At 51.0% G+C, this 25,155-nt stretch overlaps 10 protein-coding genes across 10 annotated transcripts; 6 read left to right on the top strand and 4 right to left on the bottom strand.

Annotated features, from left to right (window-relative positions):
* Positions 1 to 34: 34 nt before the first annotated feature.
* Positions 35 to 841, bottom strand: IAR55_002718 (uncharacterized protein; the record flags this gene model as incomplete). The annotated part of the gene is made up of 2 exons (XM_066945831.1): positions 35 to 322; positions 395 to 841. 2 exons carry the CDS (start codon positions 839 to 841, stop codon positions 35 to 37), a joined length of 735 nt encoding a protein of 244 aa, XP_066803332.1.
* A 910-nt stretch (positions 842 to 1,751) lies between these two features.
* On the bottom strand, positions 1,752 to 2,966 carry IAR55_002719 (uncharacterized protein; the record flags this gene model as incomplete). Its single annotated transcript, XM_066945832.1, has 2 exons — positions 1,752 to 2,510; positions 2,571 to 2,966. The coding sequence occupies 2 exons, from the start codon at positions 2,964 to 2,966 to the stop codon at positions 1,752 to 1,754; spliced, it is 1,155 nt and encodes a 384-aa protein (XP_066803333.1).
* A 702-nt stretch (positions 2,967 to 3,668) lies between these two features.
* Positions 3,669 to 4,676, top strand: IAR55_002720 (uncharacterized protein; the record flags this gene model as incomplete). The annotated part of the gene is made up of 4 exons (XM_066945833.1): positions 3,669 to 3,905; positions 3,999 to 4,148; positions 4,232 to 4,383; positions 4,466 to 4,676. The coding sequence occupies 4 exons, from the start codon at positions 3,669 to 3,671 to the stop codon at positions 4,674 to 4,676; spliced, it is 750 nt and encodes a 249-aa protein (XP_066803334.1).
* Positions 4,677 to 6,533: 1,857 nt separating this feature from the next.
* IAR55_002721 (uncharacterized protein) lies at positions 6,534 to 6,919 on the top strand (the record flags this gene model as incomplete). The annotated part of the gene is made up of 3 exons (XM_066945834.1): positions 6,534 to 6,619; positions 6,685 to 6,745; positions 6,812 to 6,919. The coding sequence occupies 3 exons, from the start codon at positions 6,534 to 6,536 to the stop codon at positions 6,917 to 6,919; spliced, it is 255 nt and encodes an 84-aa protein (XP_066803335.1).
* A 325-nt stretch (positions 6,920 to 7,244) lies between these two features.
* IAR55_002722 (uncharacterized protein) lies at positions 7,245 to 11,350 on the top strand (the record flags this gene model as incomplete). The annotated part of the gene is made up of 6 exons (XM_066945835.1): positions 7,245 to 7,326; positions 7,416 to 8,136; positions 8,202 to 8,397; positions 8,457 to 8,560; positions 8,611 to 8,968; positions 9,032 to 11,350. 6 exons carry the CDS (start codon positions 7,245 to 7,247, stop codon positions 11,348 to 11,350), a joined length of 3,780 nt encoding a protein of 1,259 aa, XP_066803336.1.
* A 349-nt stretch (positions 11,351 to 11,699) lies between these two features.
* On the bottom strand, positions 11,700 to 13,464 carry IAR55_002723 (uncharacterized protein; the record flags this gene model as incomplete). The annotated part of the gene is made up of 8 exons (XM_066945836.1): positions 11,700 to 11,816; positions 11,930 to 12,071; positions 12,225 to 12,379; positions 12,498 to 12,541; positions 12,613 to 12,691; positions 12,767 to 12,883; positions 12,959 to 13,069; positions 13,126 to 13,464. 8 exons carry the CDS (start codon positions 13,462 to 13,464, stop codon positions 11,700 to 11,702), a joined length of 1,104 nt encoding a protein of 367 aa, XP_066803337.1.
* A 164-nt stretch (positions 13,465 to 13,628) lies between these two features.
* Positions 13,629 to 16,203, top strand: IAR55_002724 (uncharacterized protein; the record flags this gene model as incomplete). Its single annotated transcript, XM_066945837.1, has 13 exons — positions 13,629 to 13,768; positions 13,857 to 13,997; positions 14,064 to 14,354; positions 14,413 to 14,515; positions 14,574 to 14,642; positions 14,701 to 14,805; positions 14,856 to 14,940; positions 14,994 to 15,061; positions 15,112 to 15,332; positions 15,384 to 15,698; positions 15,762 to 15,876; positions 15,939 to 16,034; positions 16,102 to 16,203. The coding sequence occupies 13 exons, from the start codon at positions 13,629 to 13,631 to the stop codon at positions 16,201 to 16,203; spliced, it is 1,851 nt and encodes a 616-aa protein (XP_066803338.1).
* Positions 16,204 to 16,504: 301 nt separating this feature from the next.
* IAR55_002725 (uncharacterized protein) lies at positions 16,505 to 18,081 on the bottom strand (the record flags this gene model as incomplete). Its single annotated transcript, XM_066945838.1, has 5 exons — positions 16,505 to 17,071; positions 17,193 to 17,341; positions 17,420 to 17,475; positions 17,544 to 17,796; positions 17,946 to 18,081. The coding sequence occupies 5 exons, from the start codon at positions 18,079 to 18,081 to the stop codon at positions 16,505 to 16,507; spliced, it is 1,161 nt and encodes a 386-aa protein (XP_066803339.1).
* A 1,289-nt stretch (positions 18,082 to 19,370) lies between these two features.
* On the top strand, positions 19,371 to 19,713 carry IAR55_002726 (uncharacterized protein; the record flags this gene model as incomplete). Its single annotated transcript, XM_066945839.1, has 2 exons — positions 19,371 to 19,537; positions 19,677 to 19,713. 2 exons carry the CDS (start codon positions 19,371 to 19,373, stop codon positions 19,711 to 19,713), a joined length of 204 nt encoding a protein of 67 aa, XP_066803340.1.
* A 182-nt stretch (positions 19,714 to 19,895) lies between these two features.
* IAR55_002727 (uncharacterized protein) lies at positions 19,896 to 24,985 on the top strand (the record flags this gene model as incomplete). Its single annotated transcript, XM_066945840.1, has 9 exons — positions 19,896 to 20,087; positions 20,153 to 20,675; positions 20,745 to 20,897; positions 20,953 to 21,058; positions 21,113 to 21,324; positions 21,381 to 22,429; positions 22,482 to 24,035; positions 24,103 to 24,537; positions 24,743 to 24,985. The coding sequence occupies 9 exons, from the start codon at positions 19,896 to 19,898 to the stop codon at positions 24,983 to 24,985; spliced, it is 4,467 nt and encodes a 1,488-aa protein (XP_066803341.1).
* Between the last annotated feature and the right edge of the window lie 170 nt (positions 24,986 to 25,155).

Raw genomic sequence — 25,155 nt, forward strand, 5'->3', positions numbered from 1 at the left:
CGTCGGTCAAGCGAATAGATACGAGACGAAGTCCTCAGTAAGCAGAGATGGAAGCTCGACTTCTGTGAGAGTACGAAGGCGACGCCCTGGGATCATGCGAGGAGGGATCAGTTTGAGAGGATGTGGTGGTGATGCAGGTTGAAGAGTCTGAGTATCCTGGTTCCGGGGAATAGTTGGACCAATCCGTCGGTTTCGGTGTGTGACCAGAATGTCCAAGTTTGCCATGTCTACCGGGGCCATAAGATCGCTCAGAGGAGTAGGTGTCGTAGGATGAGGCGCTGGGGCTGGAAGTGTATCGGCTCGAGTGATCGTTCCAGTCAGACTGTGGCGAGTGGCGGTCAGCTGTCGATGATTCGCTACTGTAAACCCCTTTGTCATACGAGGGATGACTCACACTTTTCCTACTTGCCTTGCTTCGTTCTTCAAACATCTCGGAACAAGCATCGCTCATGACTCTACTCAAGTCATCCCTCAACCCTTGACTCAGGTTACCTCCCATCCCCTCAAATTCCTTCCCTTTCACCTCCACGGACGACAGGGCACTCTTCACATCTTCCCTCACCTGACTCTCGTCCTCCCCTTCGCTCCACCGATTGCTCTTCAGATAAGACCTCACAACGCTAGGCGTTTCGAACCCATATCTCTTGGCAATGGTCTCGATCCTCGAAGCGATGCAACTCTTGTCAGCTCGCGATAAGTCGTCCATCTTCAGTTGACTTGTGCGATATTGGATGTCTGACACGAAAGAGGTCAGGTCGATGCCTGTTTCAGAGGCGATACGAGGGATGAGATCCATAGCTCGTGAAGTGAGGTTGGGACCGCTGCTTGTGTTAAGATGCATGTCGAGTGTGTGACGCTGGTGCTGGATCCGCGAGTTAGGTCTACTCTGTCAGTCCCTTCGACACTTTTGCTTTGAGAGGATGTTTGAAAACAACGTTGAGTACATTCATTCACTAGACGAAGTCGGACAAGTCGCTGGTGGTCGCTCTGATGGTGACTTCCTGCTCTGAATGGTGTCAAGGTTGTCAAGTGTGGATATGGTTGTGCGATGAGGTGTGATTTGTCTAGATATGATTTGTTTGTATTCGAACGACGAGTGGCGAGATGTTCTTGGCGAGCTGATTTATACCCGTATCCCTACTCGATGTCACTCTATTTCAAGGGCATCCTTTTGAAGACTTTCTGTAACGGCCTTGTGACACGTTTCAACCCGACGTTCCTTTGCCAGCTGACCCTCGAGGAGTTTGTTGGCGCACTGAGGAGCTGAACGTCGCGAGCGCACCAGTAGTAGTGTCTAGCAGTCATCGGAAGTCAGTAGCAGTCAACAACAAACAGTAGCAGTCAAAGACTGTCAGTTCGCATCCCGTATGATGTGAGCTATACCATCAAAGCCTCCCTTTTTTGAAGATATGTGGACTTTGAAGAAGCGAGGAACTTCCGGGATATGAGGCAGTCTCTCATTTTTATTGTTGTATTGTCAATCATCCCAAGATCCAACACTACGATGGTACGAATGAATGGAACACCATCACTAACTATATTCAGCGCATGTCTCATCACTATCAACTGTTCGTGTACGTCTCTTGTTCAAGTATTTTTTCTCTCATACATTTAATATCTACCTTCTGCCTCTTCCGGAGGCCTCATCCTCCCTATGATATCAGTCCTCTAGCTAGGACACAACTTGCCGGCTCGTGTATTACCGAGAGTATCGTGGGCACCAGTCTTTGTTATACTTCCCTGCCACCTACTCACCAAGGGAGATCCTTACGGGGAGCCAAATTGCTCATTGCAGATCCGAACATCGATGGCCCCTCCCTCGTTCTTGCGTGATCTCCGTTGAATGTGCTGAAGGATTGATTGAACGCTGATGCACCACCATCAGACTTGAATGTTTTGGAGACGAATGTGAAAGAAGTTCCGTGCTCATCAACACCTGCAGCAGCCTTGATGTCCACAGTAGAGCCATCAGGGTTTGTGGCAGTACCGTGAATGGCCTTTCCATTGCCGTGTTGCAATGCTGACCACAGATCGTCACCAGATGCCCATAGGGAGTTGGACATCGGACCCGAGTGCATCATCGATTTGAAGAGATTCCTCGCGATGGGAGAGACGAAACGTCCACCAGAGGTGGACTGTTCCTGACTTCGGTCGGTATCCCGGAACTCGCGAGGGGGGACACGAGTGAGGTATTCGTCGAGGAGACGATCCCAGCGAGCGGGGCCTTGCAGATCGGAGAGATGGGAGGTGGACTGGCCGGTTCGGTGTGAGAACCGCGCGGGAACGACCATCTGTCGAGGTCGGTTGGTCAAAGTACCGAAAGTGCCGTCGGTGCACGAGTCGTTGTCGGAGAAGAATGAAGAGGCCTCTGAGAACGGGACGAGCGAGTTCGATGCTCGACCAGCAGGAGCACGGTTGAGAGGTTTTTTCATCTTATGACTCGGCATCATCAGGTGGCTACTGGGGCGGCTCGACCTGTTCTCACTGGAGGGCAGCTCCAAAGCGGAGCCCTGACAACATGATGCTGGGATAAGCATGGGACGCATATGATAGCAGAGCAAGGTACTCACGACTGGCTCGAGCCTGTCCGAGCGAGGTTGATATCTGCTGGAAATTGCACCACCAGTCGCCTGATCGCGATCCCGTAGAAGAGGCGCAATCTTTCGCAAGTCTCCAATGGCGGTGGCCGCTTTCATGGCAGAGGTCGGGTCATCCTTACCGATATCTTGGAGGATGGCGAACTTCCTCTGCTCGTTGTCTGTGCCATCGAAAACATCGGAAAAGACAGCCTGATTCAAAGAGTCGTTGTGAAGTGAGTTGACATCACTGGCCAACCTGTCGGTCATTTCGAGAAGCTGATCATCAACGTTTGAAGTGCCAGTGTCAGTGGAACGATCAGGGACATAGCCAGTGTAGTGAGACCCCATTGAAGGGAGTCCAGAGGCGTAAGTGCTGATCAGAGCCATGGTGTCAGTGTGTTTGAATGTACGGGGAAAGTAGTTGTTGTATGGGACTTCTAGTTAAGGGTGGAAGATGTTTATCGGTTGTTATGAGTGGCAAAAGAGAAAGAAGAGAAAGCAGATCGGTCTGGCTCGTTCAAGATGACACTGCTTATATCCTGTTAGGAAGCACAACTGACAGGTCATCCTTTGTGAATAAGCTCCACCTGCTTGAAAGGAAAGCAGGTCGTACAGAAGTGCCGAGTGGATAGCAGGAGTGGCGTTGGAGCAATATGGCGTTCATGCAAATCCGAATCGATTGACGCAACATTGTCAGGAGAAGACATGAACGGAACGTCAGATTGAAACATCGAACGCTTAATGGGGCGAAGACGTATCTTGACGCGCACGTCGTCGTGGATTCCACATTCAGGACGTATACGACTTCTGAGACAGCATCATCGAACCACTTTGTAGGCGCATGCCTGGCGGTGTCGTGATGGGATGACCCACATCGCTTATGTGGTTGCAATACGAGGGCTTCCGCGAGAGTGACGATGCATCTTCGTCAACGACCGCGTCGAGTGGAGGCGTGATACAATATTTGCTCCCGTCCCATCGTCGTCGTTTTTTTAGGAGGGAACCTGATCATCAACTGAGAACAATGAATACACTGGATCACTTCGTTTTTGTATACATCACGTTCAGGTTACTCCGGAAACAAGCATCATGTCGTCCACACTCGTCCTACCAGGAGAAGCCATCCCACTGCCTTCCTCTTCCAAGTCGATCATTCTCGGTCCCGGCATCGCAGCTTCTTCCTCTCGCACTCGCACCTCGCCTTCCGATGACGCATCATCGTCATCCTCGACTCCTGCTATCATCGCCACTCGACTGGGGGTGCTGAGCTCAGCGAAAGGCAAAGAGAAGAGTGAACAGTTCTGGGTCGAAGGTAACTCCAAGCGGGTACGTTTTCAGCTGGCCTTTTTTCCGTCCGCCTCATTATCGTATTGGTCTAAATACGTACTCAACCAGGAGCTGATATGGTGGTACATGTAGTACATCCCCGCACAGAAGGACATGGTGCTTGGGACGATCATTGCTAGACACGCCGAAGGATATAGAGTAGATCTTGGATCAGCTCAAATGGCTTCTCTGGAAGCCCTAGCTTTCGAAGGCGCTACAAAGAGGAGCAAACCCAATCTCAAGGTGAACTTAGCCTGTCAACTGCCGTTTTTTTACAAGAACAACGCGAAGACGAAAGCTGACCCATACCTCACTCGCTATGCTAGGTTGGCACCCTTGTTTACGCCCGAGTCTCACTCGCGAATCGGGATATGGAACCCGAGGTAGAATGCTTCGATCCGAATACCGGCAAAGCAGAAGGATTCGGCGAATTGAAAGGCGGATTGATGATCACCTGTTCTCTGCAATTATGTCGACAGTGCGTAAATCTCCCTTGCTCTCTAATCATGCTCTGCAGCTTGAAAGCGATCGCTGATGGCCGACCTTTCACATGTGAATAGGCTATTGACTCCCAAATTCCCACTGCTTCCTACACTCGCCGCTTCCATCCCATTCGAGATCGCGGTCGGATTGAACGGACGAGTGTGGTTCAAAGCAGGTACCGTGAGCGAGACGGTTACGCTCAAGAGGATCGTGGAGGGCGTAGACAATGGTGACATTGGAGCGGAGAAGGGCGACGTGGAACAGGCGATCAAGGACTTCTTAGCATAAGTCGTAGTTCATGTATCTTACGACATGATGGACTTGATCGTAGGTCCTCGCACGACGCCAGGCGGCTGTGTAGCCTGTTGCGAGAGGTCTTTGCATTCTGAGTCATGGGAGAGCGACGCTGAACGGTATGAACTGTTGCGGAATTTGACCGGACAAATCCGGTCAAGCTCTTTGACATTAGACTGAATGAATAATCGTCTGCCCAAGAGGCTACACAGCTCGGTGGTCATGCAGTGATGTGTGTATTGGTGTCCAGGCACCTGCCGGAGAGGTGGAACTGACCGTCTTTTGAAATACTGGAACGGATTTGACTGTCTTGTTGTGATCTCCATGTCGGCATGTGATTGTCTGGGCCGTTGGGTGATATACTTTGTCTACCCTAATTCGTCTGTCGGGTCAGATACCACGAAGACAGTCGGCACACATCCTCGCCCACAGTCTGCATCAAAAGCTACAGACTTCGATACATGTGCATGGCCACACGATGCCTTAGGTTCAATTTGCGTATCGTCATTACCGTACCTGCCGTTTACATCTTCGGTCCGATCGTGGATCAGTCTGTAACCTGAAGATTGTTTGTTGATCGAACCTATGCCCAGGTACCGACAGACCGAGGAGGTATATAATGTTTGCCGACGACCATGCTGCTGAGAGGACCGCTTCTGTCTCTCCATTATCCTCTTTGCTCTCAACTCCTCGGCACAACGACCAACTCGTTTCCCACACTCATTTTCAGCCACACCCGTTTTCTTTCGCTATGGGCAATCGTATCGCTCTTCTTTCTACCCGCGGGTCCTTGCTCTTGCTCAGTACCGCTGTACGCGGACGATGTCTTTGCCGCTTGTGTTGCAGATGACGATACCACATGGCCCAAAGCCAAGGGTGACCAGACCACATTAGAGGCTTGCTTCGTGAGTGGCACTGGCTGTTTGATCGCGACACATGCCATGAGCGGCATGCTGTGCCAGAGTATGTCCCGACACTTATTGTCTGTCCGATCAACAACCTCACAGACACAATGACAAACTTAAGTCTACAACTACGCCGGCCTGTAACAGGGTGAATGTCTCCTTATCTGCCGCTGATGACGAGGTTTCCCCCCTGGCCATCGAGCTGAGCTGCAATAGTATCAACCGAGAAGTCATGGTCACATCTAATCGTTCACTGAGACGATCGTGTCATCTCCTCAGACCCTGAATCGGTCATGTTTGTCGAGAGGCAAAGAGCAGGACGGGAGATCGTAAGCCGAGATCGAATGTTTCGCTTCACTCCTCCACTAAGTCTCAATGACAACAGAGTTGTCCCGATGCCTCCCGAGGTTTCCATGTGCAACGGTTTTGTGCCGTGTCATGTCGCTAATGAGTCAGTTCCACACCATAACTGAATGCACGCGATGCAAGTATCATGTACGGCATTTGTCGGATGGAGCCCCCTCGATAGATCGCACTGTACCGCTCGCGTCCGATCGATCCAGTCTTCAATCACGATGTCCAGACAGCTTCCTACCCTGATGGTTGTGACTCGATATGTCAATAGACCCAGATTCAGGTGGACGATTGTGCTTCCGAGCTGGGGATCACATCATCATGATAATGATCATCGTCATGTTCTGCGCCGGTTGAGTCAACCCGCTCCCGATTCCGCCTAGTCACCTATAGCGACCTAGAGTGATGTCAATGAGAGACGACGATGATAGCAATACGATGAATCGCGATCGATATTTGTTTCTGAGAGGTATATAAGCGGCACGACAACACCGAATCAAATCTGTTCCCAAAATCACATAGTTCAAAAACGGAACATTCACTCATAACTCGCTATTCTGTTCTTTCGCCCCACAACACATAAACAATAACCATGTCTTCTAACCAAGTTGCCGGCGGTCACAAGGCTGCAATTAACAACGACTCTGTCCCCGAGGAGTCCAAGGAGCACTCCAAGCAGTGAGTCAGGCCTATTGTAGCTTATGCCGCTGCACTCATGCTTACGCTTTTTTGACCTTCCCCAGAGTGCTCTCAGAGTTGGAATCTTCCGGCGATCTCGAGAAGGAGGAGACTCCCAAGAACGAGGTGAGGACAAATATTCTGATGCCTTTGATCTTTACATGTACCCTAACAATGCCCAATCGGCCGCAGGGTAATGTCATCGGTGGACACAAGGCCACACTGAAGAACCCGAATGTAGGGGAGGAGGCCAAGGAGCACTCTCGACAGGTTCTTGAGGAGAACGGTGTTCAGATCTAGGCTCACACTGAATGAAATACATCGAAGCCGACTTTTGTACCATATCAATTTAATACGAGATGAATAGCTGTTAGAAGTTGAGATACTATCTACCTATTGAAATGTCAGGTCGATAGGGTATGTAGTAACATGAGTCACCCGATTGAGACGACGTCCCGTCACCAATTGCGGAGACTCCGCAATTTTCCTCCCTTTGCGATTGCACGTGGAACGGCACATCCCAACCTCACTACCTCGACATGTGTTCGACCTTCTTGTCACACCCACATACATACATCGCTATAGGGAAGGGCCTTGCATAGCTCCCTTCAACCCGATCCTGACGATGTGGTGGCCGTTCCAATGGCTATTCATTTACGTCCTTGGTGGGATGACATTCGTCCCACTGGTCATCGTCACCGTCATCGGTAAGTCGGCCACGATCCTCTGTGTGTCGCTCGCGCAGAACCCGCGCACCGTCTCCCAGGCGATGATCACTGATCATGAATGAGTACAGCTTACGTCTGGACATATGGCTCCACACCGATCGGTGATTCGGACCCGTACAAGTTGAAAAAAGCGTTTCTTCAGGAAGAGGCAGAGCGGGATGAGCAAGTCGAAAAGAGTAGTAAAGCAGGAACGTCAGATACGAACAAGACCATATCCGGCTGGTTGACGGTCAGGAGACAGTTCAGTCCGGTCGGATCAGGAGGTGGAGGGGTCCCCTTTGTCACTGTTCCCGCTGAGCTCGTCACGGAAGAGACTGAAGGAGAGAATCAGGCGGAAAAGGACAAGAACGACGGCGACTCGGTCAATTCTGCTTCATCTGTCACGAACGGCACTGGTCCAACTACCTACTCTGCACGTATCGCTCAGACGTATCGATCGATGGTCCCTCGAGCGACAAAGAAAGAGTCGACCCCCAAAGAATACTTCTTCTGCGTTCTCAAAGGATCAGTTCTCTTCCTGTACGATGACGAATCTGCCTCGAATTGCATGGCCGCTATAGGATTGGACGATTACTTGGTCAGGGTTGAAAGTGATAAAGGCAAGAGGTTCAAGGGAAGAGATGGTGAAATGTTTGCGAAGCGGAATGCAATTGTTTTGAGAGTCGCGAATCGGGATGGCAAGAAGAAGGGAATGACAGTGTTGACAAAAGGGATGCCAGCAGAGGATGCGGAACAGGGGAGAGAAATGGAGAACAAGCCAATCTTCCTCTTCTCGAAAAGCAACACCAAGTGAGTGTAAACGCAAAATCATGGCGTCGTCCACTTAGACTGACCTTGCCACTGTTCTCCTATAGGATGGAGGACTGGTACATTGCCTTAGTACAGGCCTCTTCGCAGGCACCTACCACTTCCGAGGTTTTCACTGCTGGCGATATGCAAAGTCTGGTAGATACCATAGACACCGAGCCAGATCCTATTCCGATGAGATGGTTCAACGCGATGCTAGGCAGGGTCTTCTTTGCACTCTACAGGACCGAGGCGTTCGAGCAGGTGAGTTACCTTCACGATGGCCTGCGCAAGAGAAAATGTGCTAAATGGGTGCTCGACAGTTCATCATCGGGAAAATGATGAAAAAGCTCGTACGAGTCCCACGACCCGGTTTCTTGGGCCCCATCGTCGTACGTGAGGTCAACGTCGGTACTTCGCCTCCCTTGTGAGTGGCCTGAGTGTCCGTAGCTGTATGATCCGTTGACCTCAGTCCAGCTTTTCGAAACCCATGCTCAAGGATCTGACGGCAGACGGCACTGCTGCGTTCGAAGTCAACATGCAATATCGATCGCGACCTCAGCAACCAGACTCAGAGATCCGAATAACAATCGCAACAACCGCTACCATTCCAACCGGTTTCAAGCCCTATGTCGTGGATCTGGTCCTAGCGGTTGTTCTCAAGTCACTAGAAGGAAACATGGTTGTACACATCAAACCTCCTCCTAGTAACAGGATATGGTACGGCTTCACACAGATGCCAAAGATGGAGGTGGAGATATTGCCAGTGGTTAGTGAACGGAAAATTCAAATAACGATGATCTTGAAGACCATTGAGAAGCAATTGAAAGATATCGTAAGTCGAAAAGGACAACAAACCGCTTTGAGCGAGTGCGAAGCTGAAGTCGTTGCTGCTTAGATTGCAGACTCGATCGTCTTGCCCAACATGGATGACTTGGCCTTCTTTGACACCTCGAGGCTCGACGTCCGAGGCGGTATCTTCAGCGAAGCTACAAAGGTCAAGCGAGATGTTGAAGGCGAGGTCGAAGAGCTTACTGAGCCAAATGGGGCCCCTGTCGAGATTCAGACCTCAAACGAAGACCCCTCTTCAGCGACGCCCGCCACCGCGAGTAATCTGCGCAAACGTCATGCTGGAAAGTCCAAGTCAATCGATGTGCGCGGAATTGGCAACACGGAGTCCGAAACACCTGAACTCGGTTTTTCTAGAACCGAGACCGCGCCGCCAGGAACTAATGTCGGCACAAGCACAAAGAAAACGGCGGCTATCCAAGCCACAAAGAAATGGTTCGCCCATACGGGAGCCAGCCGACCCCCTTCGTTGTCATCGCAAACAGTGACTGGCGGGTTGCCAGACTCATCGACCGACAGCTTGGAGCGGGCTCGATCCCGTAGCTCCGATCGCCATGGAGCGATTCTCGTTGACTCGTTGGCTCCTGAGTCGAACTTCAGCAACACTCCTGAGGTCACTGCTTTGCAGGTTTCGTCCTCCACAGCAGGTCTTGCAGAAACTGGGGACATTGCAACCGCTATCAGTCGACCAGAATCGATCCCGCAAAACATCGATGTTCGCTTCAGCCAACCATCAGAGGCGCCTTCGATTACCGGTTCCAACATTAGCACCGAGACCATCGATACTGCTCATCCTACAGCTCCGGCTGTCTCTTCGGCGTCGCTTATCAACAGTCTACGATCACGAGACAAAAAGGCTATTCAAGCCCAAATGGGTACCGCCAAGGAGCAGATGAGAAAGTGGGGCGTCAATTTTGCTGCCAAACGCCGTGCGGGCAGTATGAACCATGAGCACCCAGAGGAAAGGGAGGAACACCGAGCTCCTGCACTTTACCGACCACCTGAGGCTGATCCCCGGGATGACGCGCCTATACCAATCACTGCCGTTGCGCAGCATTCGCCCGGAATAGGGCTGTCTCTGCAAGACAGGCTCAACGCTGCGGCCCATGCTGCACATAGCACTACTACTCCACTGAACATCCCAGCGAGAGAGCGATCAGCGTCGTCAAGTTCGAGACTTAGCTTGTTTAACTCGCCATCCAAAGCGGGAATTGCCCCAGCCTCATCTTCCCCGCCCGGATGGACCCTCAGTTCATCCCGCCCCACAACAGGCGTTGCTAAGGATGAAGCGTCAACGACACATCCTACCTCATCCTCTAGCGGAACGATGGATCAGACACGCCGTCCCTCGAGCTCTTCTCATACCGTGTCCACCCAGCCAGCTCCAGGCAGATCCATGGTGGTCCCTCGAGTGCCAAAGCGACCGGGACAGGTGACTGGTATCGGATCGAACCCCGGCGAAAGTATGGTCAGAAAGATTTCGACCGAGGACGGACTGCAAGAAGAAAGAGTGGAAGATGTAAAGAAGAAGGAAAAGACCGACGGCAAGCAGCTTCCAAATTTGCCCCAAAAACAAGTCGCAAACCAGGCCCATGTTTCGACCGAGGTCAAGAACGATCAGCCAGACGACATTCCGACGCCTGAGGGAGCTAGGACCCCAGCCGAATCTCACACTGTGCCGCTGCCACCACGACTGCCACTTCGCAAGTCGTCACCCTTGTCCTCAAGGAGATCAAGTATCGGATCTGCTACAAAGGGAACTGCCACTGCCTCATCGTCAGACAAATATATCTCACCGAATGACGTCGTCATCTCGCCTCCAGATCTATCTCGATTAGCAAGGTCTGATTCCGCACCGATCCCGACAATCTCTGATGCTAACGGAAGCAATGATACAAACGACTTGCCGCACTCTCCACCCAAGATCAGCAAGGCCGAACTCAGTTCACCTACCGAGCCGTCTTCATCTGAATCAACAAATGGTAAAAGCAATCCCTCGCCAGTCAGTCACAACTCAGGCGAGACGATTAGCCCTTCTCGATCCTCTTCCTCGCAGGCGACGATGACTTCCTCTGGCGCAGAGAATGCCTTACGAAAGCTGGCCATAAAGAATGAGGAAGCTATCAAAGCTAGGAAGGTGGAAAGTGAGCCTCAGACCGGCGCAAGTGGACAACTTGCACAAGTGAACGATGAGGGGTCGAAGGAGCAGCCAGACGAGATCGCTGTGACTGAATCGGGAACGTATGATGATAGTGAGGCGGAGCGAGAAGGAGCAGGCGAGTTGCAGCAGTTTGGAGATACGCAAGAGGAAGAGGAAATGGAACAGGCATTGGATAGGAAGGGCAAGGGTGAGATTATGTTGGGATGAGGAGTTACAGGATAGCAAGAGAGTAAGTGGAAGCGTTGTGCACTTTTTGGAACCTGGAGAAGATGAAGCCCAAATGGGTGAATGTGTTGTACATATATCGACATGCATAGTGGAATAGTTAGTACAAGCAGTCGTGAAGCACACATACCGCTTAAGCGGTCGAGGAAATTACATGAGTATACTCTCTTTAAGAGTTGACCGAAGACCGATTCGTGGCATGGCACGTAATCAATCTCATATCAGACGAAATAAACTTATCATACTCTTACAACTTCGTGACACGATGCAGAAGGCAAACGACATGTGTCAGGGTCTACGAGTCTGGGTTGTCTTGTCTTGTATACTTGGTCTACTCATCGTCTTCCTCATCGATCCTGATAGTATCATCACCTTCTTCATTCTCATCCTCCCTCCTCAACCTCCTTCTCTCGAATTCGTCCGCTCGTTTTTGAAGAGCTGGATTAGGCTGTTAGGGAGGAAATATCAGCACACTTTGCTCATCGAGGTAAAAGGGGAAGAAGAACAAGTGAAAGCTCTGAAACTGAGGGGAAAAGCAAGAGTATTCTGCGTTTCGCCCACCTTCAAATCAGTAACTTGGAGTTGGGCAGAACATCCTGTGACGGGACATTTTGCCGATGCTGTTGTACTTCGTCGCGCTTTCTTCGCGTTCTCAATGAGGTTGGTGATTGCTGCTCTGGAGTAGTTATGATGACATTTCGTACTGCACGACCATAAATATCGTCAGCTCTGGCAAATCTCTCGGGGGACATTGGCAACGCGGGCTTTGAGTGCCGCCCAGCGACAAGCCCAGTTTGAAGGAAGATTTTGGCGAAGGAAGATAGTAGCACGAAATGATGCTGGTCAATGGACTGACCTCGAAACGACATCTTTGAACAACATGAGCGTGATGGGACATCGATAGTTCTGAGTTTCACCCCCAACCTCGAAATCCTCGTCGTCAGACTGGTCGTCTGGACCTCTTTCGAGCCAGTCCGACACAGGCGGGCAAGCTGATTGATGATTGATCTCCTACACATCGCAATGGTCAGTCATCATCCCCCATTAATGAACTCGAAATAAGGAAGAGGATATGATAATGCATGGCGAAAGATGGTTGAAAGACTGCTAGATCCGCGGAGCAACCCACCCAGAGCGCTTGACGGAAATCTTGATACTCTTTCACCTTCTTGTCTGCGGCAGTACCAATGTCAGCTTCTTGCCTCATACACAACTCCATATTCGAGAGAGAAAAGGCAGCTCACACTTCGCTTGTTGTGACCTCGCCAGATACTCCCTTTCCCTCCTATCTGTCTCATCGTCAAACACTTTCTCGATATTGTCCTATCACACAGGGATCGTCAACAGAATTCGGTTACTACTCGCCGTTGCAGGAGTAAAAATCCAGCAATGACATACAAACGACTCGTTCTCTCTCAGTTTCGCAATGAGATGCTCCAGGACTTCAATCTTGATTTGCAAGATCTGCCGTTGGTCGAAAGCTCGGAATATCGCATTTTCAACTTGTTCTATAGACTGCAATGGAAGTGGTTCGTCAACTCCGGAACGCTTTACACCACAGCTGCTTGACGAATAAAGTTCAAAACCCACCTCGTCATCTTGTTTGGCTTCTTCCAATGTGATTGCAGTCTCTCTAGCACTGTCTATTCCTTCTTCAATCCTGCTGATGACGTCCTTGAACTTGTCAATCATCGTTCGGAACTACCAGGACGTGAGCCTTCGATACGCAGAAAAGCTCCGCGCACATAAAACCTTACCATTGGCATCGCAGTCGAGTTCTTGCTGATAGGTTGACTGACAAACGTCTCTTTCGTCCATCCATCCTCTTCTTCCTCCTGACCCTCTTCTGGATGACCACCATCTGCATCTTGCGAAGCGATCACTCGAGATTTTCGTGACGGTCCAGCTTCCGGGGAAGCACTGCTTCTCAAATGACCATTACCACCCGCCCTTGGGCGATCATTTCGGGAGGTCGTAGCGACTGGCATCCGATATGCTTTTGCTGAGTTGCATACATGTGAGAAGGAGGAATTGATCTTGGTGGTGGAATATATGTCACTGAGCGTGAATGCGGGGTGAGATTTGATCACGTTCATTACATGGAACATTGCGGACGCGTCCAAACGCGTTCAGTTGACTCATCTTTTGGACAAATCAATCTTCCCTTTCCTCCTTCTTTCGCCTGTGATATCAGCATTCACTGATCTCACCTACTCATCACATCTCTCTCACCCTTCGCCATATCCCGTACCGATCCACAATGGCAAGTCCACTCACCGCAGGTTTCTGCGAGCTCGTGTTCAACAGCAGTGAACCTCCCGAGGGTATTCAACCTGTCCTCCAAGTTCTAAGCGTCAAGAAGATCAACGCTCCGGGTGCTTCTGGGACAGATCGATATCGGTGCGTAGCTTCAGTCAGCTTCCCCTGTCGCTCGCAATACCATATGTAGGCAATAAGCTGATTGGATTGACGCTACTTTGCACTTTAGACTCATTCTCTCCGATGGAAAATACTTTATACAAGGAATGATTGCCACTCAACTCAATCACCATGTCGAGAACAAGGAGATCGACAAGCACGTCCTTATCAAGCTCGTCAACTACGTCACCAATGCTGTCCAGGGTCGAAAGTGAGTTATCATATACTTGTCTGACTGTACAAACAGAGATCCAGCTGACACACCATTCTCACCTAGACTCGTCATCATTCTGAATCTGGAATTCGTTCCATGGAATGGAGAGAAGATCGGCAGTCCTCAAAACCTCGAACAACAACAAGGAGCCAGCAACGGCGGGGCTGCACCTGCGGCTGTCGCGTCGGCCGCACCCAAACAAGAACCAGGAGCCGGAACAGCGAACGGTGGTGGTGCCAACCGAGGACAATTTGGTGGGAGAGGAGGGGCAGCGGCAAAAGGAGGAAGACCTAGTGGAAAGCAGGATGTCGGACCTTTGTACCCCATTGAAGGGTTGAGTCCTTATCAGAACAAGTGGGTGTTCCTTCAATGACGTGGACACGGATCGGCCAGATCTAATTGCGAGATATAGGTGGACGATCAAGGCTCGAGTCACGCAAAAATCGGACATCAAACATTACTCAAACCAGCGTGGCGAGGGAAAGCTCTTTAGTGTCACATTCATGGATGAGACGGTAAGTCTCCGTGGAAAGAGAAGCGTACAAGTCGAACGGAGACTAATGGTCAACGTAGGGCGAGATCAGAGCGACGGGCTTTAACGAAACAGTTGACAACTTTTACAATCTGCTCGAAGAAGGGAAGGTTAGTGATTGCTTTACATACGGTCTTCTCTTGGCCCGGGCTCATGCATTCTCTTCAGGTGTTCTTCGTTTCTCGTGCCAGAATCAATATCGCCAAAAAGCAATTCAGCAACGTCAACAACGAATATGAGATTATGTTCGAAAATCAAACCGAAATTGAACCTGTGAGCTCTTCGGTACAAAAATGCCCACGTATGCTTATAATCGAGGACAGTGCGACGATGAGTCCGTTCCACAGGTCAAGTACAACTTCAAAGGTATTGGAGACCTGGGGGAGTTGCAGAAGGATGAGCTGTGTGGTATGTCAGCTTGCAGTCAGCTTTCTTGTGGGCAGAGCTGACCCCTCCTTCAGATGTCATCGGTGTTGTAAGAGAAGTTAATGAGCTAGGATCTGTCACCTCAAAGGCGACCAACAAACCTGTATGTATATCGTCTCTCTGCTTCAAGACATAGCTGACGTTCCGTGATAGTTTGCAAAACGGGATATCCAGCTCGTCGACCAATCTGGCCAAGCTGTCCGTCTCACACTGTGGGGCAAGCAAGCCGAGACCTTCTCCGCAGATGACCAACCAGTCATTGCATTCAAGGGCGTCAAAGTCGGTGATTTCGGTGGACGATCGTTGTCAATGTTCAGCTCAGCTACTTTGTCGGTCAACCCCGACATTCCTGAGGCGCACAGTTTACGAGGATGGTGGGTTGTCAGAAAGGTTCATGAATCATCATCTAACTCATTGATCACCAGGTTCGATGCAGAAGGGCGCAACAAGCAATTCACAGCCTACACCAACTCAGCTGTCAATAGCGGTGCCGCTGGTGGTGCTCAGGGTGTTCGTCCTGCCGAAATCAAAACCATCGGTCAAGCGAAGGACGAGCAACTCGGCATGTCTGACAAGACTGACTACTTCACCACGGCCGCCACTATCGCTTTCGTCAAGCAGGAGACTTTCTCCTATCCCGCTTGTGCTAACCCTGATGGATGCAACAAGAAAGTCGTGGATGAGGGGTCTGGATGGCGATGTGAGAAGTGTGACAGAAGTTGGGATGCCCCTATCCATCGGTGAGCTAGCATCAACTGGACGTTTCCAGCAGCCGGAAAGAAGTCACTGATGATCACGGTCAGATATATCCTTTCGCTGAACGTCATGGATCACACTGGTCAATTCTGGATCACAGCCTTCAACGAGACTGCTGAGCAATTAATGGAGATCAGCGCGAACGAATTGATGAAGCTGAAGGTGAGGTATAGTGCATGTCGACCACAGGCTCCTGGACTGATGCAGTCATTTGGGCTCAACAGGAGGAAGGCAATGACAGCGCTTTTGGATCATTCTTCCAAAAAGCGACAGGAAAGACGTATTCCTTCCAAATGATGGCGAAGCAAGACTCGTTCAATGTGAGTAGGACTTGAAGCTGCCATCCGATGCAGCATGGTACACAGCTGATCCCACCCTGTTCTGCAGGACCAACCTCGTGTGCGATACCAATGTCGAAGAGTGGCCACTCCGGATTATGCTGCAGAGAGTGCACATCTCTCTCAGCTAATCAATCAAATGAACCTGTGATTGAGGTGCAAAGTACGGCCTTCGTTGAGGTGGTATGGGGCCAGGACTGTGCCTTGGTCTGAGCTGGATGTTTGATGCCTTGTGTACTTTTTCTTCTTTTTGACGCAGCGTAGCGTGACCAGCAAGACATTAAACATGTAAATGGCATACCGTGGGTATAACAACAGGGTACAGGACATATGACTGTATTATCATCCCATCGAGAATTCTCGATCTTCCAATGAAGAATGCCTCACAACCTCTACATACGACACAGCCCTTCTACCAAACCCCCCCTCTTCCTGCAGACCGGAGTGACATCCTACACTCTCCACTGCTCCATCCTAGCTTGAAGACTCTTGAACACTTCCGCTTGAACTTTATCTTTCACTCTCTTCTTCTCTTCCACATTGACACCACCTTCTTCCAACTCCTTCTCCACTCTACCCGGTGACAACTGGAACGGATTGAACGTGATCGTTCTCCCATCCGACAATTCCACACTGGCACAAGGTTCATCCGATTTTGTTGTGGCAGTGGCAGCTTGGAGAGGAGCTGCTAAAGACTGACGGAAAATCAATGATGGACCTCTCTTCTTCTTTGATTTTGACGCCGGTGATCGATTCTTGGTAGAGGCTAGAAGTTTGGCTTCCAACGCATCGGGATCCGGAAGGTCGTCCGAATCATCTGAGTCAGGATCGGAATTCGAATTTCCTTCTGCTTCGGATGCAGGCAGAGAAGAGGTGGATGACGCTGCCGAGAGCGCTCGAGAACGGGTTGAAGGGGAAGTGACACGGGTCAAGGGAGAGGCGATGGTCCGGGTGGAATGGGTCGATCGAAATGGTGTAGGCGGGAGAGTGGGGTTGAAGATGTGGTTTTGCGGAAGAGACTATTCGGTCGACAGGGCGGGATCAGCACGCAGTCGTGTGAAGCGAGATGTGGCCAACAAATTGGCTGTGGGGGTTGAGGAACACTTGTGATAGTAAGAAGGATTGGTAGGAGACACTCACACTCGGAGGTTTTGTTGCGGAAGATGAAGACGACGCAGATTTCGGTCTCTTGCTTGTACTTGACGAAGAGGCTTTTGCACGGGTGACCGAGGATGGGGCGGCCGGTCGGGTCTTTCGAGCTGATTGCGGTGTAGGTGCATCTCGACGCGCTGTGAGGACAAGAACGGGTCATCAATCGTGCGTCCCTCACTGTCATGCGGAATCCGTAATTCAGACACCAAACTCACCGTTCTTGGTCTGCCTGGTTGGGGAACTGTTCGCTGTATTTGTTCCATTTCTCTTTCTATGAGTTGGATCCTGTCAGCGCAACCGGTTTTATACAATGACGGCATCTGATGAGTAATGACTTGCCTCTTGCCTTTGACGACCTCTTCCCGCTCCTTCTCCTCTTGTTCCTCTCTCACCTTCTCTTTGGCATCGAAGCTCTCTTTTCTCATTCTCTGCATCGTCCCCACCCAACCGCCACCCCACTTCGCCTCGAGTTCGCCCAAGGTCAACCCTCGTAGATGACGGGGGATGAGGACGAGCTCTGATTCGGCACGAGTGGAAAAGGATGAGAGGGTGTGTTTAAGTAATGATCGGAAGAATTGGGTCTTGTCGGCGACTATGAGGTCACGATCCAATGTAAAGCAGTATCGTATCGATAAGGAAGTCCAACATGTCGCAAGAGTGTTGTCAGATGGAGGAGTGAGTGAAAAAACAAACAACTCGATCAGTCACCCTTCAACTGCTATATTCATAAACGCAACCCACCTTCCAGGTCGAAATTCTGCAGCAATCCTTGCTTCTCCACCTCGCTAAACAAGCTTTTCGTCCTCGCTGGAGGGGGAGGCGTTGTCATGATCACGCTAGGTTGACCCACCGCTCTCCTCGTTTTTGTTGATGCCATGATCTGTCAGGGGGGGGGAAGCAGTCTCTAGAGTTTCAAGTACGATCTGAGGCTGGGAGAGGGAAGGCGAAGATGCAACCAGGTCGGAAGGGAGAGATTGCGGGGACGACACAAGCCAGAGCAGACAAGAGTGAAGATAGTAACTTGGTGGATGATCAAAAGCAAAAGCGACTGAACCACCCGTTGACTTTGACTTGTGTTGATCTCGCTCCGGGACCAAAATCCGTCGCGTGTCAAACGGTTGTTACGTAATAGATCTCCATGGGACGTCGAATAGCAGCGGAGTCAGAGAGTAGTGAGGAGACCCATCACCGGATTGTTCAGTCCGGACAGTTCAACTCGTGCCCAGGTCAAACAACATCAGCTGCGCGACGCTGGCTAATGTCACGTGGTCGGTCCAGAATGCATGTGCCAGGCCAATAGGCAGGGGGGGAGCAAAACTATCGAGTGAAAGGTCCAGTGTTCAGTAATACACTGGCACGGGTGAACATTAGCTAGTGTTGGGTGAGATGAAATGAATCTTGACGCGTCTCTGTCCAGGCGCGAGGATCAATGGAAGCAAGAGTTACCGCTTTGAGCAATTGTTGCCATGACCTGCCACCACCGGTAACAAGCAGCATGATAGGCAGGGAATTGAAAAGACGAAACGGACGTGCCTTCGTTTGTGGACAGACAGGCCACCATTACGGACAGGTACTACTACTATCACTACCTTCACGTACGCGACGACCGAAGGACATTAGTGTTACTCACGCTCGTTCCATTCGATACGAGAAAGAGAACGAGGAAAGAGAAACGAGAAAGGCTGGTCCTTTCTTCAAACCGCAGTGTCAATCACGACGAGAACGACGAGACGACCTTCAGCACCGACCCACAGGAGAGTACCGAAACGCGAGGGACGTAAAAGCACGGATCACTCTGGCATCACCCCCAACCAGCTCCTTGAAACGCCTCAAACGTCTCTACCGCCATTGCGCTCAACAAACTCCCTTTCGATACACTGGAGTCCTCCATCTCTTACTCGGAGTTCTACGGATTCAGTGTCAACAAGCTTGAGCGACTGTAGAATAGTCATTGGTCTCAAAGGATAGGTCGGACGACAACAGTGATCCGGTTCACAGTCAGACATCTCTTCGTATCATTTCACCACGTCGTGACCCACACCGATATACATCAACATCATCGTTGCTCAACCGCATACCCGGGATCTCAAGGCCAACACCGTTCGACCGACCGACCGGATGTCGAGATAGGAGAGGGAAGATATCGTGACACCAACATAGATCGAAATGTCATTGTTCAAGAGGAAGCAGTCAAAGGAGAAGGAGACGGACGGTCAAGGACAGATGGCACCCGGAGGGGGAGGTGGACATCATCATGGGATAGGGATCGGCTTACATGGACACGGACACGGACATGCGAACGCTCCAGGCGCAGCGGGTAGTCCGCCGGTGACGTGAGTGTCCTCTCGTTTGTTTTCATAATCAGCTCGAGGTATGGCAAGTCGTACAGAATGTGAGGACAACTGGATGCGAGATCGAGGTGGACGAGAGAAGTGGAGGACATGGGAATGGCCGGAATGTGATCCCTTCCAGAGACATGTCTTTGGAGTTCGACCTCTCAATCGGTTGATCTCGCTGGTATTCGAAGGAGGGGGTTGGCATCAAGCCTTCTACAACTCGCGTTCAGTGATGTTGGGACAAACCATTCTGCCCCCTTTCAGATGCGAATCTATCACCACTCCATCTTTCATTCATTTGTTATACAGAAACAAGTCAAGCTGACGTCCTTGGTCACCTCTTACTCCACCTATCATGTCGTACCCGGCCATGTCCATGCCGTCTCCACCGCTACCGCCGCGACGCAAATCCGTCTCCGCCTCTGCAACACGGAACAGTAACCCTCCCACTATGTCGAATATGAATGGACAACCCAGAGGAGTCTCCTACAGCGGAGCGAATGGAACACCGCCCATGGCTAATGGTCGAAGAATGACCTCAAATCCTGTACGTATCAAGTTGTAGCTGTATAATACGTATCTGATGAGTCTCATTGACATGAGACATTGCAGACTGCGCCTGGCCCACCCATGAACGGTCATCCGGCCGACATGTCTCCACAGCAAGGACCTATGGCGGCATACAATCAACGACCGCCGACCACCAACTCCTCTCCAGTTGTAGGAGGAGGTAGTCCTAATCTTAACCCCAACGCGTACCCTTCTGCGTTAGTCAACAATACATCTTATCCTTGGATGGTCCGTCCTCTCCGTCTATACCACCCACAAACCTCACCCCCTTCCGCGCCCCAATCCCCCTTCCCTCGATATGGGCTTTCCGTCCCGGCTTTCCCTTCGCATTCGGGCCACATGCTTATATTCGGTGGTTTGGTCCATGAGAGAGTAAGGAACGATCTTTGGAGCATGGATATCCGGGATTGCGTCACTATGCCGGTCAAAACAAAAGGGGAGACGCCGATACCGAGAGTAGGGCATGCCAGTGCGATGGCAGATAGGATCATGATTGTCTGGGGTGGTGATACGAAGGTCAACGTGGACGATGCGCAGGACGAGGGATTGTACATCCTTGATCTAAGTGAGTATCACTTGGTAGCCCTATGTAGCGTGTTCTCGTAGGGGTCCGGCTGATCACACACACGTACAGGATCACAAGAGTGGACGAGTGTACCTGTGTCAAGTGGGCCTCAAGGCAGATACGGACATGCGGTGACTCTACTGGAAGGAAAATTCTACGTCTTCGGTGGTCAAGCAGACGGGGCCTTCATGAACGATTTATGGATGTATGACCTCAAGCAGCGTGAGTCGGGAATCTCATGTGCTACGCTTGAGTGGCGCTGACACACCCATCGCAGTGTCAGGGACAACCCATCGATGGGAGGAGATCCACTACTCCACACCACCTCCACCAAGACGCACTGGTCATATCCTCGTAGGAGGCAATAATGGCAAGCTGTATCTGTACGTCTGAGACTGACTCCACAGTGGATGACTGCTAATTCGGCAACTCGACAGTTTCGGGGGTACAGACGGTAATTACCATTACAACGATACTTGGTCATTTGATCTTGCGACCGGAGCCTGGACCGAGCTGTCTTGTATCGGATATATTCCCCTACCACGTGAGGGCCATGCCGCCGCTATTGTAGACGAGACCATCTATGTCTTTGGTGGTCGAGATGTCAAAGGGAAGGATCTCGGGGACCTTGCTGCTTTCAAGCTTTCCAGTGAGTGAGAAACGCTCAGCCAAAATCCCTGTCCCTGCTGACGAAAAACAAAATAGATCAACGATGGTACATGTTTCAAAACATGGGACCAGCTCCCTCAGCTCGGTCAGGACACGCGATGGTTGCTGCGGCTGGCAAGATCTTCATTGTCGGAGGAGAAGCCAACCAGGCTCTGACCGAAGCGCGTGATGATCCTGCCATGATTCACATCCTCGACACCTCCAAAATCAAATACCCGCCTGATAACGTCCCTCCCCGACCCCTCAACCGCAACCCTCAGTCAGTCGGACCACCAAGAGAAGACTCGCCGTCCAAGAATGTTGTGTCTGATACCCCACCGCAAGCAGTCAAGCGAGTTCTGGCCCCTTCCACGTCCATGGATAGCCTGGCAAGAGCTGCGTCTCCTCCGGCAACCTCAGAGAGGGCGGCACCAAATACACAACCTCTCGGTGCTGCGATGCCAAGATCGGAATCTGGCGATTTGGCGCAAGCGCAGATGCCGTCGCAGAGCGGACAAGCCACTCCTCGAGCGGTGGTGAGCAGTAGTAATGGTCCCCCTCAACGACCTCGACGGGAGGGCGATGATGAGTATCGACGAGCGCTGTCCCCTACCAATGGACCTTCAAGTCCTCAGCAAGGCAACTTCCCCGCCCGAGTCACATCTCCTACCAGTAACGGTCCCGCTTCGCCACCACAAAATCCCAAGTCGGGCTTCAATGCGTCCATTCTCGGAACTCGAAGCCCCTCGCCTCGGTTGAGAATGGCCGAAGGAGCCGAAAGACCCGCACCTCCACCTGATGCGTTTTACTACGGCAAGTCACCCACCACTAATGGTTTCGCTGGCCGCCCAAGCTCCTTATCTGGAGCTCATGATCTGTTGAGGGAGTTGAAAAACAAAGATTCAGAGGTGGAAGCCGGGAAGAAGAGGGAGGCCGCGCTGAAGGTGATCTTGAGCCGAGCGATTCAGCAGGGCTTCGTGGGAGGTGGCGACGAAGAGGACCTGGATCTTTCAAATGGCGATGCGGTGGACAAGCCGGATGAGAAGATGATGCTTCACCTCACGGATGCTCTAGTGAAACTCAAGCAGGAAAAGGCATCAATACAGGTCAGTGCAGCTCGACTGTATGTAAGAGCGAATTGGGCTGACAAAGCTTCAGAATGAGCTTGTGACGCAAACACGCGCAGCGTCCGACAGGGCGATGGGGGCCGAAAGACTACGACGAGGTGCACTACAAGAAGCTGCATTCTATCGGGCCAAAATTGCTACTCTCGAATCTAATTCACATGTCGACCTTGCTCGATTGGAAAAAGAGAGGATCAACGAGCTTGAACGGCAACTTGGCATGCTCGCTGCGGATCATGCTAGTGTTCAGAGAGAATTGGAAGCGGCACAAGACGTAGCGTCTAATGCCAAGGCCCTCCATTCTGCCGCGACTGAGCGAGAGGCGGAGACCTTCAAGAGAGCAGAGGAAGCTGAGGAAGCTCACAAGGAAATCGTTGGGGAGATGGAACAGCTCGAAAGCCGGGCTTCGAGCGCCGAACAATCACTGCGGGAACATACCGAGCGACTGATCACTCTTTCCTCAACGGTCCAACAACGGGAAGCTGAGCGAGACCATTTACAGTCCCAGCTCGATGAGGCCATCGCTGCTCGAGATGAGAATATCGGTTTGATTGAGCAGGCTCAAGCAGCTATCGCATCTGCGGGTCTGAGGACAAGCGAGATTGAAGCAATGCATGGCAAAGCAAGCGCGCGAATCGCCCAGCTGGAAGAAGAGCTAGCTGAAACGAGGGCCGACCTGGAAGCAAGGAGTCGAGATGCAGACTCGGCAGTGGGGAGGATGAGGGAGATCGAGAACGCTTATTCCAAATCCCGAGAAGAAGCCGATTCACTGAGAGCAGTAACGACCAGTCGGTTAGGCGAACTACTCGACTCGCACAAGGAGATGAGAGCCGACGAATCCAGGTCCACAAGAGGACACCAAGAGCAACTTCGAGCGCTGGAGGAGGAGGCACAGTCGTTAAGAAAAATGCTGAAGGAGGCTGGACAAAGAGTCGACGCTGCCGAGTCTGGCGTGTCCAATCACCGACAGAAATCGCGAGACCTTGAAGCGAAGGTTCAAACTCTTCGAGCGGAGCTTCGCGCTAGCAGGACCAAGTTACTCAATGCTCAAATGGAGCTCGGCCGATACAAGGATGTCCAAACATCCCGAGACGGCGAGTTGAGAGAGAAAGAGATGCTGGTCACCGAGCTCGAAACGAGATGTACGATGTTGAGGAACCTCTTGGCGGATCATGGAATAGCTGTCAACGATCCGGATCTCGATAATGCCGGCAATCACAATGGTGGTGGCGGGAGCGAAGGGTCAACGACACGAGAGTTGGAATCTCAGTTGAGGGAAAGGACAAGAGCTTTCGAAACTTCCCAAAGGGAGATGGAAGATTTGAAACTTCGATGTGAGGAAGCGGAAGATAAAGTGGAGAGTCTGGGACGTTTGGTGGAAAGAATCAAAGACGCTCGATCACCGACTTCGGCAAGTACGAGATCACCCACACCGACAGGAGACTCAGATAGAAGAGTAGGTGAATTGGAGAAGAAGCTATCAGATATGGAGAAGGAGCACAGGGAGAAAGTTAAGGGTATCGAGGCGGATTACCAGACTGCGGTGAGATATGTAAAGGGGACAGAGAAGATGTTGAAGAGGATGAAGGTGAGTTATGTTCGCTTGTCCTTTTGACGTGATGAGTGATAGCGCTGATTGACGAGGATGTTTGAAGGACGAATTGAACAAACAGAAGACTGCCAACGCTTCACTTCAGTCGGAGATCGACTCTCTTCGAGGCCGGTCTTCCGAGCCCGGGGCGCGAACTCGCGATGCATCAGGTCGATCCACCCCATCTGGCATATTTGCCTCTTCGGCGTCGGAAACCGCAGAACTGCAAAGAAAACTGCAGACCCTTCAAAATCAACATACGAAACTACAAGAGGATTTCTCAGCTTCACAAGACGTGCTACATGCTCGTAATAGGGAAGTTGATCTTCTCAGAATGAGGTTGGAGGAAGCGGAACGGGAGATGGAAGGCCTGAGAGAGGATTTGAGAGAAGCGAGACAGAGGATTGAGACGCTCTTAGCGGTGGGAGGAGTGGGTCATAGTGATGATGAGGATGGAGAAGGGGAAGGTAGTGAAGAGGCCAGTATGGCTTTTGACAAGGTGAGTGGGGTGTCGTCTTCTCGAAATCCAAGTGGCGTAGGTTGAGCGTAGGAATCGTTGAGAAACGAAGCAGAAATAGGAGAGGGTAGAGTGGACGTGGCGGAGATTGAGCAAAAAGACGAAACGAATCTGCGCTCGAGGAGAAGAAGTCCGATGACGATGAGCGAATGCTGACCATTTGCACGACTTGAATCCGGATTGATAGTTCACCAAAGAGCTGAAACAATGGGAACGAAGTCGATCACCTGGCGGACTTTCAGACAATGTTGACGATACGATCCACCATCATCATCCTACTTCCGGTGATCAACCGCAACACTCTTCTTCTCAGGGATACACTCTCGGACAACCGTTACAACACCCACAACACCAGAGTAGTGGTGGTGTTGGTGGAATTGGACAACATCGAAGAAATAGCTCGGAATATAGTGGAGATTGGGTACGATAGTGATAAAAAAAGACATGGTATCACGATATGTAATTCGTCGGATTGGTATCTCTTGTTTTACGATAATTAGTTGATGAGTATGAGTATGAATATCAATGAATGATGAATCAATGGTACAGTGATCAATGGTACGAACGTTATAACGACCTGAGTATCTACTGTCGTTTGTC

This window comes from Kwoniella newhampshirensis, chromosome 5 (assembly GCF_039105145.1).
Source record: "Kwoniella newhampshirensis strain CBS 13917 chromosome 5, whole genome shotgun sequence".
NCBI classification, from domain to species: Eukaryota; Fungi; Basidiomycota; class Tremellomycetes; order Tremellales; family Cryptococcaceae; genus Kwoniella; species Kwoniella newhampshirensis.